The sequence below is a fragment of the Bufo gargarizans genome, chromosome 3 (assembly GCF_014858855.1).
Source record: "Bufo gargarizans isolate SCDJY-AF-19 chromosome 3, ASM1485885v1, whole genome shotgun sequence".
NCBI classification, from domain to species: domain Eukaryota; kingdom Metazoa; phylum Chordata; class Amphibia; order Anura; family Bufonidae; genus Bufo; species Bufo gargarizans.
Window position 1 is genome coordinate 198,314,312 of NC_058082.1, and position 18,356 is coordinate 198,332,667.

Consider the following 18,356-nt stretch of genomic DNA (forward strand, 5'->3'; position numbering starts at 1 on the left):
AAAAGGCAGGACAGCCAGGACTCAACAGTGAACGCCGCCCCTGGGCACTTGAGAGTGCTCATTTGCATAAGAAAATAACAAAGGTACCATTACATTTATGTATAGGTGCGCTGTATATGGCCATATGGAGGTGACAGACTCTTTAAATTACCTATATTTTTGTCTGCAGCGCAGGTGTTTTACGCCTGATAGTACTTAGGAATTGTAATTATTCTGCCGCATGCTGCCAAGTGTCTGTGGTCCAGGTTGTTTTTGGCGCTTACATTACCCATATACAGACAGCCTCTGTGTGGGACAAACATTTTGTCCCGTCTTTCCTGCAAGCGGTTTTTCTGCAACGTATGGCATTTTGGTTTCAAAATGGTCTTTGGTCATGGCTTCAGTTGCTTCTGCATCTGTAATGGAGTTATTTACAGGGACATTTCTTTTCTTCTTCCCTAAGTACTGAGCAGGTGATCGAATTGGTGTCAGTACTTCAGGTTTTACCACAGTTAGGCTACATGCACACGACCGTTGTGTGTTTTGCGGTCCGCAAATTACGAATCCGCAAAACACGCAATTTGCGGAATGGCACGGACAGCCTTTACTATAACTGCCTATTGTCCACAAAGCGCGGACAAGAATAGGACATGTTATATTTTTTGGCTTTTTTAGGTCCACAGAACGGAGCCACGGATGTGGACAGCACACGTGAATGGGTCCGCATCTAAGCTGCAAAAACTGCGGCTCGAAACAATGGCCGTGTGCATGTAGCTTTATTCATTCTGTGGATGTTCTCAAAGCATGTATGGTAGGTGGGCCAGAAGACTACTCTAGGCCTTGTAGATTGGACTGTTATGTTATCTAATGTAGTTTTGCATCTTGAGCACACAGTCGCAAAGCTTGGACCACTCTGGTTTGTGAAGAATAGCGGTCAGCAACCTTCAGCACTCTAATCAGAGGCAGAGCTTGTTAGGAGCTCATTTGCATCCCTTCTTCCCAGAATTCCAGAGGAGCATGTATGGCCTATAAGACTCCTCTCCCTGATGAAGGCGCTCTCTCCCCAAGGAGAGCTAGTACCCTCCAAATCCTAGCTGGACAAATTAATTATAACAACCTATAATAATAAATTACTTTCTGTACTGTTGTAAAGAAGTAGTATTAGCCATCTATAGGGAAGACTGATGTATATAAGGCTAGGGCTACACAGTGGCAACCTGTAGGTGCATGACCTTAAAGGGGTTATACAATACTATAAAAATGTCCCCCATAGGCCGGGCCCCTCACAGTGAATATACTTGCCCAGCTCCCTGCACCGCTGCTCCTGCTTCTCCCTGTGCGCGGATGAAAACATCCAGTGTGGGGGGGAAAGAAGCAGCCAATGGCAGGCGGGGACAGAGGTGAGCCTCCCTAGCATCGCGGGTGACGCTAGGAAGTCTCGTCCCTGTCCCCCCTGCCATTGGCTGCTCCCCCCTACACCGGATGTTTTCATCCGCGCACAGGGAGAAGCGGTAAGTGTGTGGAACCAGGTAAGTGTATTCATTGTGAGGGGCTTGGCATATGGGGGACTTTTTTATAGTATTGGTTAAACCGTTTAAGGAGCTGTTCAGAGGTTCAGCAGAATTTGGCACAGATTCCACACCAAAAACTGCCTTGAGGAGATCGCCTCCCATTGGCGGCTGCAATCCCATTCCTGCGGTTGTAGTTTATGGCTGACCACGTAGAGAAAGGCTGTGTCCTTTTCTTGTTCCAGCCATAAAATAGGGTCTCCGAATGAAAACAGTGGGAGGCGGTTGTATTTGTTAAAGTATTCACGTGGGATGTTCAAGGCATGGATTGGAGGATTGATGTTCACTGCTATATCTTAGTAGCTCCATTTTAAATGCGGACCCATTCATTTCAATGGGTCCGCGAAAAATGCAGACAGCACAGAATAGATACACTGGCCGGGCACTGACCATGGGGTAGCCGCAAACGGATCGCGGACCCGTTCACTTAAATGGGGTCTGCGATCCGTCCATTCAGCAAAAAGATAGAACTGGTTCTATTTTTTTGCGGAACAGAAGCACTCCGTAGTGCTTCCGTCGGGTTCCGTGCCTCTGTTCTGTTCCGCACTCAAGTGAATGGGTCCATATCCGTGATGCGGTATGCTCTTTCATCCTGTAGAGTCCTTTAAGAAAACATATACTGTACATTGGGCTTCATGAACACCACTATCTGCTTTGTGTGACGTTCACGTTGCATTCGTGTTTTTTTTGTTTTTGTTCTGTTTTTGTTTTTTGTGGGGGTTTTTTTGCAGACTTTTTGACTTCAGTGGGTCCATGGTCAGCATTTTGCGGCCAAGAATAGGAGACATGCTCTGTCTTTTGAGGAACAGACATACGGATGTGGAAAGCGTGTCTATTCTGCAAAAAGATAGAACATGTCCCATACTTGGCTGCCAAATGCGGACCATGGACCCACTGAAATCGGTCTGCAAAAAAAAATGCAACATGGACGTCGCACAGAATGCATACAGACCTTAGATGAATATTATTTTCTTAGGCCTCTTTCACAGGGGCGTCATGTTTTTTGCCCGGATAAGAGGCGGGTGCGTTGCGCGCATTGTAATGCATTTTGCACTCGCGTGAGAAAAATCGTGCATGCTTGGTACCCAAACCTGAAATTCTTCACAGAAGTTGGGGCTTGGGATTGATGTTCTGAAGATTGTATTTTCCCTTATAACATGGTTATAAGGGAAAATAATAGCATTCTGACTACAGAATGCATAGTATAATAGTGCTGGAAGGGTTAAAAAAAATAAAGTTAACCCGCCTTATCCTCTTGATCGCATAGTTCCCGATATGTTCTTTACTAGCCTTGGGCTAAATGACCTGTGGTGATGTCAGATCACATGCTCCAATCACATGGTCCATCACCATGGTGATGGAGCATGTGATCTGACATCACCACGGGTCCTTTAGCCCACAGCTAGTAAAGAACAGACCGGGAACTACGCGATTAAGAGGATAAGGTAAGTTAACTTTTTTATTTTTTTAACCCTTCCAGCACTATTATACTATGCATTCTGTAGTCAGAATGCTATTATTTTCCCTTATAACATGTTATAAGGGAAAATAATACAGTGAATAGACGGTCACCTAGAACCCATGCGTGAAAATCGCACCGCATTCTCACTTGCTTGCGGATGCTTGCGATTTTCACGCAACCCCATTCACTTCTATGGGGCCTGCATTGCGTGGATTATCGCAACGCTCAAAGAGGAGCATGCTGCGATTTTCACGCAACGCATAAGTGATGCGCGAAAATCACCGCTCATGTGAACAGCCCCATAGAAATGAATGGGTCAGGATTCAGTGCGGGTGCAATGCGTTCAACTCGCGCATCGCACCCGCGCGGAATACTCGCCCGTGTGAAAGGGGCCTTAGGCTGCTTTCACACAGTCAGTGTTTGATCAGTGATTTCCATCAGTGATAGTTTAGGCTCCGCTCTTGGTTTTGGCTCAAAGACATAAGGTATAGGGGAAAGATCTGCACCTGTTCTGTGTTTTTGACCCGTACCTGGGTGTTGCTCATCACTGATAAAAATCACTGATAAAAATCACTGATCAAACACTGACGTGTGAAAGCGGCCTTAACAATGGAACTCAAAGGCCTCTTTCACATGAGTGAATTTTCCGTGCGGGTGCAACACACCCACCCACCCACCCACCCACCCACACTGAATTCTGACCCATTTGTTTCAAGGTGTCTGTGCACATGAGCGTTGTTTTCACACATAATTTCTGCCTGGCCCTGGCCCCATAGAAGTGAATGGGGCTTCAGTGAAAAAACGCATTGTAAGGCTATATGCACACGACCGTATGTGTTTTGCGGTCCGCAAATAGCGGATCCGCAAAAAAAAAAGGATGACGTTGCGGATCCATTTAGGGCTGCAACGATTAATCGATAACTGGATTCGTTGCCGACGAATCCAGTTATCGAATAGTCCGATTCGTTGCTATGCGGGTGGGCGGTTTACTTTAAGTCACTACATCTTTATTTTAGCTTACAATGACGCTCCAGTAACAGGCAGAGCGGACGGCGGCGTAACGTCACTCATTCATGTGACGCACCTGCTCCGCCTCTTTCATTCATAAAGTGGGCGGAGCAGGTGCGTCACGTGAGTGACGTTACGCCGCGGTCCGCTCTGCCTGTTACTGGAGCGTCATTGTAAGCTAAAACAAAAATGCAGTGATTAGTCTGCTGTGAGCAGCGGGCCGGCGCTGCTATGGGGAGGGGGGATTTGTCTATGGCACTGCTATGGGGAGGGGGGATTTGTCTATGGCACTGTTATGGGGAGGTGGGATAGGTGCGCTGCTATGGGGAGGGGGGATTTGTCTATGGCACTGCTATGGGGAGGGGGGATTTGTCTATGGCACTGCTATGGGGAGGGGGGATTTGTCTATGGCACTGCTATGGGGAGGGGGGATTTGTCTATGGCACTGCTATGGGGAGGGGGGATTTGTCTATGGCACTGTTATGGGGAGGTGGATATGTGCACTGGGTTGGGGAGGTGGATATGTGCACTGTTATGGGGAGGTGGATATGTGCACATATCCCCCTCTCCATAACAGCGCCACCCACAATTTGTTTTGTAATTTTTGTGTTTTTTTTCCAATTAATCGATTTAAATTATCGGCAACTAATCGATTATTTAAATAATTGTTAGCTGCAGCCCTAGATCCATTGTAATAATGCCTATCCTTGTCCGCAAACTAGAAAAAAATAGGACATGCACTTTTTTTTTTTTTTTTTTTTGTGGAGCAACGAAACGGACATACTGATGCGGACAGCACATGGTGTGCTGTCCGCGTTTTTTTACGGACCCATTGAAATGAATGGGTCCGCATCCTATCCGCAAAAAAAAAAACTGATCGGACACGGAAACAAAATATGGTCGTGTGCATGAGGCCTAATCCGGATGCAATGTGTTTTTCACTGATGGTTGCTAAGGGGTGGTGTTTGTAAGTCTTCAGGTTTATTTTTTTTCACGCGTGTGAAAAATTGCATCAAAAGTGATTGCACCCGCGTGGAAAAAACTCGATCGATCGCAGGCATAAAAATTATTTGTCTGCCGTGTTCAAACTGTATACCGCAGAAACGGCCCCCAGTCAGCGCTCTTTCAGCCCCTTACTGTAAATGGATAGGACTGCATGCCCCTTTTTTTGTGTGTTTGTGTAAATGGGTGTACAGTTGGGATGGCAGAGGAGCAGTGCCTGCGCCATCTGCAGCAGCAGTGGGTTATAATACAAAGCTGGGCTCCCACTGCAGTGGCCAAGATTGGAGTTAACTTGGTCCCAGAGGTTTAGATGCCGCAGTTGATGCAGAGTAACTGACCGCCCCATCAGCAAAAATGTCAGTGTTCTGAAGCAATTTGCACCATAAAACTGGTATGTATACCTTGCGTTGCACTTTGTCTCGTCCAACAAAAGGGCGTGGCTTAAAAATGTGCCAATAAATGCCAAAATGCCACTTTATATATATTTTTTTATTTTTTTTTTGCATACACGAGGCCAACAGGTCATTTAAAGTTAGACTAGACGGTCTAAGGGAGGTGCCAGCATCAGCCGCTGTAATACATTTGGCACAGTTATTGTCTGGTCTAAGTTTACGTTGTCTAAATGTTAGTGTTAGTAAATCTGCCTTACAGTCATTAATATTTTAGCTTTTACAAAAGGTTTTAATTTGTGCAAAAGTAGTGAAATATATACATTTGGTATTGCCGTACTTGTATGGTAGAATAAAAGTTTATGTATTCCGCAGAGCGAACGGCACAAAAGTGAAAAAATGTGAAAATGAAGAGAAAAACAATGGCGGAATTATTTTTCCTTCTCACCCAGAAAGGGTTTAAAAAAAAAAGTGAAATAAGAATTTGTGGGGTCATTTATCAAACTGGTGTAAAGTAGCACTGGCTTAGTTGCCCATAGCAACCAATCAGATTCCACCTTTCATTTTTGACAGCTCCTTTGGAAAATGAAAGGTGGAATCTGGTTGCTATGGGCAACTGAGCCAGGTCTACTTTACACCAGTTTGATAAATGACTGCATTAGTGTTGAGCGAATCGAGCTTCAGATCCTAAAGTTTGAACGCTGTACGGAGGTTTGTCTCGGTAGAGCATTCAAATGTATTGGCTCTGGCGAGGCAAATTCATTATCACCAAAGTCTCGTGGGACTTTGGTGAATAACTTTTAGGATTACATTTTTCAACTTGAAAACCATTTTAAAACATTGATCCGAAGTCAGCTACGATACCGAGGTACCAGCCGGTATTGAAGCTGACTTCGGATCCATGTTTTAAAATGATTTTAAAGTTTAAAAATTGGCTGACGTTATTTACAAAAATCTCGCGAGACTTCGGTGATGACTCTGTTCTCCTTGCTGGAGCCTATACATTTTACTGCTGTACGGAGACTGGTTTTGATGCGTTTTTCACACGCGTGAAAAAAAACCTGAAGGTTTTCAAACCTTTCCTAGCAACCATCAGTAAAATGATGACTATGGAGATGAACGCTTCCACAAAAGTGTCCATTGTCCTCCAACAGTCTTTTTATGGCCTCTTGTGGGCCATATTAGGGTACTTTCACACTTGCGTTGTGAGGATCCGGCAGGCAGTTCCGTAGCCAGAACTACCTGCCGGATCTGAAAATCCGTATGCAAATGGATATCATTTGTAGACGGATCCGGATGTAGATGCGTCTGACAAATGCATTGAAATACCGGACCTGGAAAAAACAGATCTGGTATTTATTATTTTCACATTTTTAAATGTCTGCGCAGACCTGAAGACTGGATCCGTCAATGTGGCAAGTAATGCATTTCAATGGAAATGAATGCCGAATCCAGCATTCCGGCAAGTATTCTGGAATTTTGGATGGAGAAAATACCACAGCATGCTGCAGTATTTTCTCTGGCCAGATACTGTAAGCGGGACTGAACTGATGCAACCTGAACGGAATGCTCTCTATTCAGAATGCATTAGGATTAAATTGATCACTTTTTTTTTTTCCGGTATTGAGCCCCTAGGATGGAACTCAATACCAGAAAAGAATAACACTAGTGTGAAAATACCCTTGTGTCAAAAATATATTTAAAAAAAATAAGTAATAAACCAATTAAATAAAAAATACAATTAAAATATTAATTAAATACAAATAAAAGTAAAAAGTGCAAAATTGAAAAAAGTGACTGTGTCCCCCCAAGGTCATTTTATGACCTCTTGGGGCACATATTATGTAGCAGAAATATATTAAAAATTACCGTATTTTTCGCCCCATAAGATGCACTGCGTCTTATGGGGCGAATGCTGCCATTTTACATCGTAGACTGCAATGTATCAGCTGGACGGGGGAGGGAGGAGGGGCCGGTGCGGTCACTGTACTCCGGCCCCACCGCTCACTCACTTCCTTATTGCCTAAACATTTTATAATAGGTTTCATTGAAGTTCCGATCCCCAGCCCCATCTGTACCTTACTAAATGTCCTGTAGCAGGCAGAACAGGGCGGCCGGCCGTAACTCACTGACGTCACGTGCCTACGCGGCCTACTTCATTCATAAAGTAGGCGGCGCAGGCACGTGACATCAGTGAGTTCTGGCCGCCCGCCCTGCTCTGCCTGCTACAGGACATTTAGTAAGGTACAGATGAGGCTGGGGATCGGAACTTCAATGAAAGCTATTATAAAATGTTTAGGCAATAAAGCAGTGAGTGAGCGGTGGGGCCGGAGTACAGTGACCGCACTGGCCCCGCCGCATTTGCATGCCACCGGCCCCTCCGACAAGTATATTAGGGCATATGTTGATAAGAGGTGGGGGATATGTGGATGGATGGCACGGTTATGGGGGGGGGGGGGGAGAGGGGAGAGAGATCTGTGGATGGCACTGTTATGGGAGGGGGGGGGGGGAAATCTGTGGATGGCACTGTTATGGGAGGGGGGGAATCTGTGGATGGCACTGTTATGGGAGGGGGGGAATCTGTGGATGGCACTGTTATGGGAGGGGGGGGAATCTGTGGATGGCACTGTTATGGGAGGGGGGGGGGAATCTGTGGATGGCACTGTTATGGGAGGGGGGGGGGAATCTGTGGATGGCACTGTTATGGGAGGGGGGGGGAATCTGTGGATGGCACTGTTATGGGAGGGGGGGGGGGAATCTGTGGATGGCACTGTTATGGGAGGGGGGGGGGGGAATCTGTGGATGGCACTGTTATGGGAGGGGGGGGGAAATCTGTGGATGGCACTGATTTTATATATATATATATATATATATATATATATATAATCGGTGCCATCCACAGATTCCCCCCCCCTCCCATAACAGTGCCATCCACAGATTCCCCCCCCCCCTCCCATAACAGTGCCATCCACAAGATTCCCCCCCTCCCATAACAGTGCCATCCACAGATTCCCCCCCCCTCCCATAACAGTGCCATCCACAGATTCCCCCCCCCCTCCCATAACAGTGCCATCCACAGATTCCCCCCCCTCCCATAACAGTGCCATCCACAGATTCCCCCCCCCCTCCCATAACAGTGCCATCCACAGATTCCCCCCCCCTCCCATAACAGTGCCATCCACAGATTCCCCCCCTCCCATAACAGTGCCATCCACAGATTCCCCCCCCTCCCATAACAGTGCCATCCACAGATTCCCCCCCTCCCATAACAGTGCCATCCACAGATTCCCCCCTCCCATAACAGTGCCATCCACAGATTCCCCCCCCCCCTCCCATAACAGTGCCATCCACAGATTCCCCCCCTCCCATAACAGTGCCATCCACAGATTCCCCCCCCCCCTCCCATAACAGTGCCATCCACAGATTCCCCCCCCCCCCTCCCATAACAGTGCCATCCACAGATTCCCCCCCCTCCCATAACAGTGCCATCCACAGATTCCCCCCCCCCTCCCATAACAGTGCCATCCACAGATTCCCCCCCCCCTCCCATAACAGTGCCATCCACAGATTCCCCCCCCCTCCCATAACAGTGCCATCCACAGATTCCCCCCCTCCCATAACAGTGCCATCCACAGATTCCCCCCCCTCCCATAACAGTGCCATCCACAGATTCCCCCCCCTCCCATAACAGTGCCATCCACAATTCCCCCCCCTCCCATAACAGTGCCATCCACAGATTCCCCCCCTCCCATAACAGTGCCATCCACAGATTCCCCCCCCCTCCCATAACAGTGCCATCCACAGATTCCCCCCCCCTCCCATAACAGTGCCATCCACAGATTCCCCCCCCCCCTCCCATAACAGTGCCATCCACAGATTCCCCCCCCCCCCTCCCATAACAGTGCCATCCACAGATTCCCCCCCCCTCCCATAACAGTGCCATCCACAGATCCCCTCCCCCCTCCCATAACAGTGCCATCCACAGATTCCCCCCCCCCTCCCATAACAGTGCCATCCACAGATCCCCCCCCCCCCTCCCATAACAGTGCCATCCACAGATTCCCCCCCCCCCCCTCCCATAACAGTGCCATCCACAGATTCCCCCCCCCCCTCCCATAACAGTGCCATCCACAGATTCCCCCCCCCTCCCATAACAGTGCCATCCACAGATCCCCCCCCCCTCCCATAACAGTGCCATCCACGGATCCCCCCCATAGTAGTGTCATGCACAGACCACCATTATTTCAAAACCCACCAAAAGCACACTTTTTGGTTTAAAAATATTTTTTTCTTATTTTCCTCCTCAAAAACCTAGGTGCGTCTTATAGGGTGAAAAATACGGTAAGTTAAAAGATGAAAGAAAAAATGCCCACACCAACCAAAACTGTCACCATTACCGCCCCATTCACTTGGAACTATACATATTATATAACAAAACGGCCTACACAAAATAAGAAACTAATTATAATAATTTATTTTGGTGTCAGTTTGCATATTAAAAGAACAAGGAGCTATAGTTTATAAAAAAAAAAAAACTTTTTAAAAATGTCTTGTACAGTTTCCCCGAAATAATAAAAATTGTTGCAAAAATTATTTTAGTAGTCCAACAATTAAGATGGTTACAACCGTTTGAACCACCACGCATGCTAAATCACAAAAAAGTGTCTGGTCATTAAAGCCTTTTTAAGGCTACTTTCACACTAGCGTTCGATCGGATCCGTTCTGAACGGATCCGATCATAATAATGCAGACGGAGGCTCCGTTCAGAACGGATCCGTCTGCATTATATTAGCAAAAAAAAGATAAGTGTGAAATTAGCCTGAGCGGATCCGTCCAGACTTTTACATTGAAAGTCAATGGGGGACGGATCCGCTTGAAGATTGAGCCATAGTGTGTCATCTTCAAACGGATCCGTCCCCATTGACTTACATTGTAAGTCTGGACGGATCCGCACGGCCAGGCGGACACCCGAATGCTGCAAGCAGCGTTCGGGTGTCCGCCTGCTGAGCGGAGGCTGAACGCCGCCAGACTGATGCAGTCTGAGCGGATCCGCATCCATTCAGACTGCATCAGGGCTGGACGGAAGCGTTCAGGTCCGCTCGTGAGCCCCTTCAAACGGAGCTCACGAGCGGACAGCCGAACGCTAGTGTGAAAGTAGCCTAAGCATGGTCATTCAAGCGTTAACCAATAAGCGCCTTCCCCGCTAGTAAGGTAAAGTGCTTACTGGTTACTGCAGGGCGCCTATAACTGGATTGGCAGGAGATGGTAATAACCAGTGAGCTCCGCCTCTGCAGTAAAGGAAAGCGCTGATTTATGAATAGGAGGCAGGATGGAAGGAAATGATGTCACCACTTTTCTGGTAAAAATGATTTTTACAAGTTCCTGCAGCATGGCCTCTGAAATAGAAGATTCATAATTACCTGCTCCACTCCTCTCTGGTCCTCTGTGCTGCCCCCGCTGCCTCCATCTTCCGGTACCTGCGCTGTTTACACCTGGCAGTGCATGGCCATGGGCACTCGCACGGCTCCAGTCAATGACTGGCTTCAGAAGTGACATGCTGTTTGTGGCCACATTACCGCGGAAGCCAGTCATTGGCTGGAGTGGTGTATGACCATGTCCATGCACTGCCAGGTGTAAACAGCGGGGGCAGTGCGAAGGACCGGAGAGGCGGGGAGCAGGTAAGTATAACTCTTCGGTTTCAGGGGCTATGCTGTAGCACGATATTTGGGACAATTACTGGGAACAAGTGTTCATAGGAGCGCTCATATCTTATATCTGGCTGGTATAATCGTGCAGCTGATCAGTCGATAAACAAGGAATTGCTCATTTGTCGGCCTATTTGCATCGGGATGAAAGATGTCCGATTATCTGCAGCACGACTGTGGCAGCGATCACTCCTCCCCAGTCACTTTGCACTGGCTTGTGTAATAGGCAGATGAGCGCCGATCAACTTTTTATTTTTTTATTTGCGGCCCCTTGAAATAGAGCGATGTGACAATGCGGCCCCCAGACCAAAAAAGGTTGTGCACCCCTGTGTTAAACGGATGGAAAAAATTACATCTGTTGTTTTCCATCAGTTAATAAAACAGACAAACGCAAACTAGACAAAACATATGACATGATTTTTTTTTTTATATAGAATCCGTTAAATATATACATTTTTCTAAGGCCTCATGCACACGACCGTTGTGTCCGTTGTTCCATTTTCCGTGATTTTCTGCGGACCCATTGACTTTCAATGGGTCCGTTGAAAACTCTGAAAATGCACCGTTTGTAATCCGCGTGATCCGTGTTTCCTGTCCGTAAAACAAATATGACCTGTCCTATTTTTTTTTGACTGACAACGGTTCACGGACCCATTCAAGTCAATGGGTCCGTTAAAAAACACGGAGGCACACAAGATTGCCATCCGCGTCCGTGATCCTACTTTAGCACAGACTGATCCGCAGATCCGTCTGCATACAGCTTTGTGAAAACTCAGATCCGACAGTATATTTTAACACAGAGGCGTTCCCAGCACCCGATCTCTTACAGGGGGCTGTGATCAGCACAATTAACCCCTTAGGTGCCACAGCTGAGGAGTTAATTGTGCGTTTAATAGCCCCCTGTAAGAGATCAGGTGCTGCCAGGCAGCAGGGGGCAGACCCCCCTCCCCAGTTTTAACTTCATTGGTGGCCAGTGCGGCCTCCCCCCCCCCCCCTCCCCTGTATTAAATCCAGTAGGAGGAGCGCCTGGCCGGTCACAGGCAGCGCAGGTAAGTATCATGCTTCTAAAATTGCTAAGTAACCATGGCAGCCAGGACTGCAGTAGCGTCCTGGTTGCCATGGTTACCAATCGGAGCCCCAGCGATTAAACTCTCCGATCGGAACTCTCCACTGCCACCAATGATCGGGGGGGGGGGCGCACTGGCCACCAATGAATTTAATACAAGGGAGGGGGGGCCGCACTGGCCACCAATGAATTTAATGCATGGAAGGGAGGGGGGGCCGCACTGGCCACCAATGAATTTAATGCATGGAAGGGAGGGGGGGCCGCACTGGCCACCAATGAATTTAATGCATGGAAGGGAGGGGGGCCGCACTGGACACCAATGAATTTAAAACTGGGGACCCGGCCTCGATAACAGGGCATGTGATACGCGGCAATTAACCCCTCAGGTGCCACATCTGAGGGGTTAATTGCCACGGATCGCATGCCCTGTTATTGAGGCCTGTTATTGAGGCCAGTGTGCCCCCCCCCCCCTTAGTATTAGTATAATTGGTGGTGCAGTGCGCCCTCCCAAATATGGTCACACTTGTGTTTTAGGCATTTGTGCAAATCTTGGTTTCATTGTATTTTATTTAATTTAATGTGATATGCATTAACTCCTTGAAATACAAAATGACGCCTCCCAATCTTTTTTGTGAGGTGACGCCTTAAGCGTGTGCCTAGCCTTGAGCTCCGTAGGAATAAGGTTTTTATTTTTTATGATTGTGCTAATGTCTATTGTTAATTGTCAGCACAAAATTACTGATATAAATGACTAAAATATTATTTCAGGCAAAAGCAATTCAATTTCTGGCTCTGATATATATATTTCTTTATTAGGTACAGCCAAAGAGGGAAGAACCAAGGACTCCTACCATAAGCCAGCACATTCCAAAATTCTATTTTCCTAAAGGGTGTCCCAAAGCCAATACTAATGTGGATAGTATTATTTCAAAGATTGAGAAGACTTTTTCTACTCTTCCAAACGAGCGAACTAGCCTTGAAGACATGGACAAAATAGCTAAGGTATTCCCATTACTGTTCCATGATTGGCAGTCTATTACCTGTAGGAGCACGTTTTGTTCATGGGTGAATGATTTAGGCTAGGGCTACACGGCGACAAAAGTTGTACAACTACATTGCGACATGTGTTGTAATGATAGTCTATGATGTTGCAGTCGCCCAAAAATCCAACTTGGATGGATTTTTCGCGATTGTTGTGTCGCAGCATGTCACCGTGCGACACCATTGACTATTATTATAAAAATCTTGCGTGATTTTTTTGCGAGAAGAAGTTGTGCAGCACATGTCTCCGTGTAGCCCTAGCCTTAATACCTCCAGTGATATGAAGCGCTTTCCTTTGGCTGTTTTGGGTGGCCGTCTTGTGGATGCAGATATACTCACAAATATAGCATTACAATAAAGCTTCAGGATGACCTGTCGCCACAAAAAATGCAAAAACGGGATCCTGAACAGGTTCCATTATAGTCTATAGTCTGGTCCGCTCCGTTCGGGTCATTTATTTATCGGGCACTTTTATCATCTTCTAACGAAGCAGAACAACAGAAATAAATAGCTGAGGTGTGAACGCGCTTCTCCTTCAACAGCCGACATAAACCGACCAATCGGCAGCTTCCTTACAAATGACAAAACTCTTTACTGTATAGAGCTTTGCTATTGGATATTCTAGACACTAGCAGTATTGCCCGAGACCTTCAAGCCTCGTTCACATTTCCATGTCAGTGTCAAGTCTGTGAAAAAAAGCGTACGATGTCCATGTGTCTGGTTTTACCATCCGTGTGTCATCCGTAATTCACTGACGTTGCTGAGCTAAAAGTTGATTTCCAAAGAATCTCCAATCAGTCTTCAGTAAAAAACGGACATGACACAGACACAACACGGATGTGTGTCAGTGATTTTCACGCACCCATAGACTTCAATGGGCGTGCTTAGTCCGCCTCACGGATCAAAGCAGTGCATGTCCCTGTGATTTATTTTATTTTTTTACTGACCCATAGTCAGTAAAAAAAAAATAATTGAAATGTGAACAGACACCTTTAAATCAATGGGTACGTGTTATGTCCGCAGAAAATACGGACAGCACACGTCGGTGGAAAAACGGAAATGTGAACGAGGCCTCGCAGTGTGCTGTGTAATAGCAGGAAAAGTCTTGTGTGTAGACACTACTTCTTTTAGAGAGTAAAATGGCCTGTACAGGCGTTGTTGAGACCGCTTTCATACTAACCCATGTTTTCTTGTACATTTTACTTTCCTGCGCGGCGCTGTTTTTCAGCTGGACCTCTAGTGTTGGAGATCCCTTTGTTTGTATCTTCATGCAGATTGTTTAACATTGTTGCTGTGTGTGCCAGAATTCCCTATTGGGACACTAAGGCTGCCCATGTGATTAATCGGAGAATCTCGGAGCTCGCTCTGGCCTGTCTTCTGTCATTACCTTGTATTACACATTTCCACCAGGCTATATATGGCCATCTGCTAATGTTTGTCTCAGCCTGGAGGTTTACAGTGTAGAACTTGCTGAGTTGTACTAGTCAAATGGCCAATGCCTTCATTCACGTTCCTGCTTAAATCCCATTTAAAGACGAGGGATTTTTACTGGTGCGTGCCTTGATATCCCCACTCACCAGAGTTCACATGCAGCGTTCTAGTCCCAGCTATGAATGTACATTGTTGGTGCAGAGTTTTATTGCCTATGGGAATACCTCTTACAACATGCATATATATATATATATTTTGTATCCTAAGGCTTGTGAATGCCCGCTTTACTGGAAAGCACCATTGTTTTATGCAGCTGGTGGGGACAGGACCAAATACGTGTCTGTTCACAAGTTTGTGGCCATGTGGAGAAAGTAAGTATGACTTTTCACAGTTTGCACGTAATAGACAAACTAGGAAACTGAAGATCTTGTCTCCCTTAGGCCTAAAGATGCTGATTATGTGCAGGAGGCTGTACAGTAGCACAAGGAGTCCACTGTAGTTCCTTTTACCTTCATATAGTCCTCTAAGCCGGGCCAGATGTAAAGTTTCTCCTCTAGAAGCAATGCTTTACATTCATGTGGGATCTGAGGGAGCAAGTCTGAGGTCTCCATCTATCGGTTCCCTATTATGGAATCAAATTAAACAGTCAAGCGGGTTTAAAGGAATCCTTTTATCTATCTTCCTTATTGGATCCAATCCATGTGTGATCCTGGCCTAAACTGTTACTTAGCTAAGAGAAGCCCATATAGTGACCTTGTTTTCAGGACTTCCACTTCCATCGTGTTAATTTACTCAGGACTTTTTCAATCTGTGTTTTTATTTAATTTTTTACTCAATTGATCATAAAGCCAATTTTAACAAGAAATTCTGGATGGATCAATGGATAATAAATATAAAATGCCTGTGACGCAGAACAAAGTGTACACACATTATAATGAATATATTCAGGCATGATCCCTGCAATATCGGCAAGGAAACAAGCATGCTACGAGAAGCCATCCCAGACATCTTCAGGTAGAACAAGTGCTCTGCTAATGAAAGGAGCTCTAAATCTTTAACACCCTTTAGGAAGCTCTTACCTTTTAAAGCAACCCTCCTGTTCTAGAAAAATAATGCACATTAACTGGAGAACAAACAGAACACTTGGGGCTCTTTCACACAAGAGGATGCCGTGCGGGTAGTCCACTGCGTGAAAGAGAGCCAAGCCGCGCTCTGGACAGCAGAGACACAGAGCAGGGAACCTGTCATCAACTTTATGCTGACCTCACTGAGGGCAGCATACATTAGTGACAGAAATGCTGATTTCAGCGGTGTGTAACTCATGAGCTAAAAGTAAGTGGTTGCCGAGAACCAGCATCATAATCCTTGCAGCCCAGGCTTGGAAAAGAGTCACATCTACCTGAGAAGAGTCATGGTTATTATAACCTCCTGCATTCCCTGCCACCTGCTGATTGGTAGTACTCTCCTAGAGAGAAAGGGAGAAAACTAGGTAGAAGACTGTCAGCCATCAGCAGGTGGGCAGGAGAGCAGGAATTCAGGAATAACCAGGACTCTTCTCAGGTGGCCGTGACTCTTTTCCAGGCCCAGTCTGCAATGATTGTGATGCTGGTTCTCGGCAACCACTTAAGTTTAAATGACAGACCGCTGAAATAAACCCACCTGTCTCTACTTTATTCTGCCGTTTAGTATGGGCAGCATGAAGTTGATGACGGGTTCCCTTTAACATGATTGATAATGCTCCGTGCCGCTATATGATCTTTTTACTACAAAATCACGGTGACAACTTTATCTCACTTTGTAGTAAAAAGATCACAAAGTTGTCACCGTGATTTTGTAGTACAAAGCTCACAGAGAGGCACGGAGCATTATCAATGCTCTGTGTCTCTGCTGTCCGGAGCGGGGCTTGGCTGTCTTTCACGCAGCGGATTACACGCACGGCATCCGCTGGTGTGAAAGAGCCCTTACATGGTGACCTCCTTTTCAGCTGCATGCCTGGTCTGTCATCAAATATGGCCGCATCACTTCTCAGACTACCTGATTACATTCTGCATCAGTAGTCTGAGACTTTGACTGTCCAGCAGTGCTCACATGAGCAGCACTAGCCAGTCTAAGGGCAGCACAGTTAACATCGGGTAGTCTGAGAAGAGGTGCGGCCATCTTATGAGACAGAAGAGGAGCCCCGTAATGCGACGGATCTGCAGCTGAAAAGATGGAAAGGAGGACACCAGGTTAATGTTCTTTTTCCCAGTTAGTGTGAATTTTCTTTTTTCTTGAACCGGAGGGTCACTTTAAGTACATTATATACCTCAGTTATCAATTGAGGGGGTTTTCCCAGGAGCAAACATTGATGGGTGATCAGGGGGATCATATCCAGGTGCTGCAACTGTGCCTAGTTTTGACGATTGCCAGGGGTCACCCCCCACCCATACACACAATGACCTTTACATAGGCCATCAATGTTTAACTACCACTTTCAGGGCTTCTGCTGACTAATCACTTCTTTGTGTATTTCAGGGTTTTACAGACTTGCCATGATGATGCTGCAAAGTTTGTACAGCTATTAGCAAAGCCAGGCTGTGTGTATCTGGAACAGGAAGATTTAATACCTTTTTTACAAGTAAGCACTTCATTTTACTCTTTAGGGACCCTTTTGCATGTTGTACATGTGACATGAACTAGCCAACGTTCTGCTAAGGTTTTCTGGACGGTGATAAATGAGCAGAAGCACATATACAGTGTTTCTGGTTAATCTATTATACTGGTCACTTATAACCTAGTGGTAACCTAGTGAGCTGGTCAGTCTACACCAATTGGCCCTCACATTGAAGGAGTTCTCAAGGTGTTGCCTAAATTCTGTATATCAGAAAGTTTCAGCAGTACTTACCCTTCCGCCATGCCACAAGTTTCACAATCTCTGCCATGATGTGACCGGTCAACTGGCTGCTGGCTCTTCTGTTGAGTCCTGACTAGATATGCGCCTGTTTCTTCCTGTTCATATTGTACGTACATGCAGCTGAACAGGACAAAACGATCACAGCCGGTTGGGACTTTGGAAGATGAGTCTGCAGCCAGTCCTCACTTGAAAAAGCTGAGATTGTGGAATTGGCAACGTGATGGAAGCGTAAGTACTCCTGAAACTGTTTGTTTGTTCCACAGGTAAGGTGTGCAGGTCAACAAAGGTGTTGCCTTCAACTTCATGGCCCCATGGTGGCTGTGAATAGTTGAGGTTGCAGCAGCTGCCCTGTGGATGCCCAGCCTAAACCCACTGACTGGTGAACTGAAGAACATGACAACAATGACATCTGTCAAGGTGTGGAATATATTAGACGGCTAGTGAACAGTCGGTCCTTGTTAAGTTAATTGTTGAAAGCAAGAAATGGACAAGTGTAATGATCTGAGCAACTTTGACAAGGGCCAAATCATGATTACTAGACGACTGTCAGATCATGTTGTGGGATTGTTTTGGTATACAGTGGTTAGTACTTACAACAGTCATCCAAGGAAGGAGCAATAGGGTCGTGTGCGTCCAAGACCATAGATGCACATAGGGAACGAAGGCTAGCCTCTATAGTCCAATCCCACAGAAGAGCTTCTGTAGCACAAACTGCTGCCTTTTGATAGCCTATGCTGACCCCTGTCCACCACCAAAAGTGCCTACAATGGAGCAGTGGGAGGAGCTGCCTTGGTCTGTTGAATCACATTTTC

At 46.3% G+C, this 18,356-nt stretch overlaps 1 protein-coding gene across 3 annotated transcripts in view; it reads left to right on the forward strand.

Moving 5' to 3' along the window:
* PPP2R3B (protein phosphatase 2 regulatory subunit B''beta) overlaps positions 1-18,356 on the forward strand; it is an 80,693-nt gene that overhangs the window by 50,659 nt on the left and 11,678 nt on the right. For all 3 annotated transcript variants that reach the window (XM_044287142.1, XM_044287141.1, XM_044287143.1), the window contains 3 exons: positions 12,996-13,181; positions 14,919-15,022; positions 17,166-17,268. In XM_044287142.1, the coding sequence (XP_044143077.1) occupies positions 12,996-13,181; positions 14,919-15,022; positions 17,166-17,268 (393 nt within the window). The remainder of the gene's footprint in view (positions 1-12,995; positions 13,182-14,918; positions 15,023-17,165; positions 17,269-18,356) is intronic.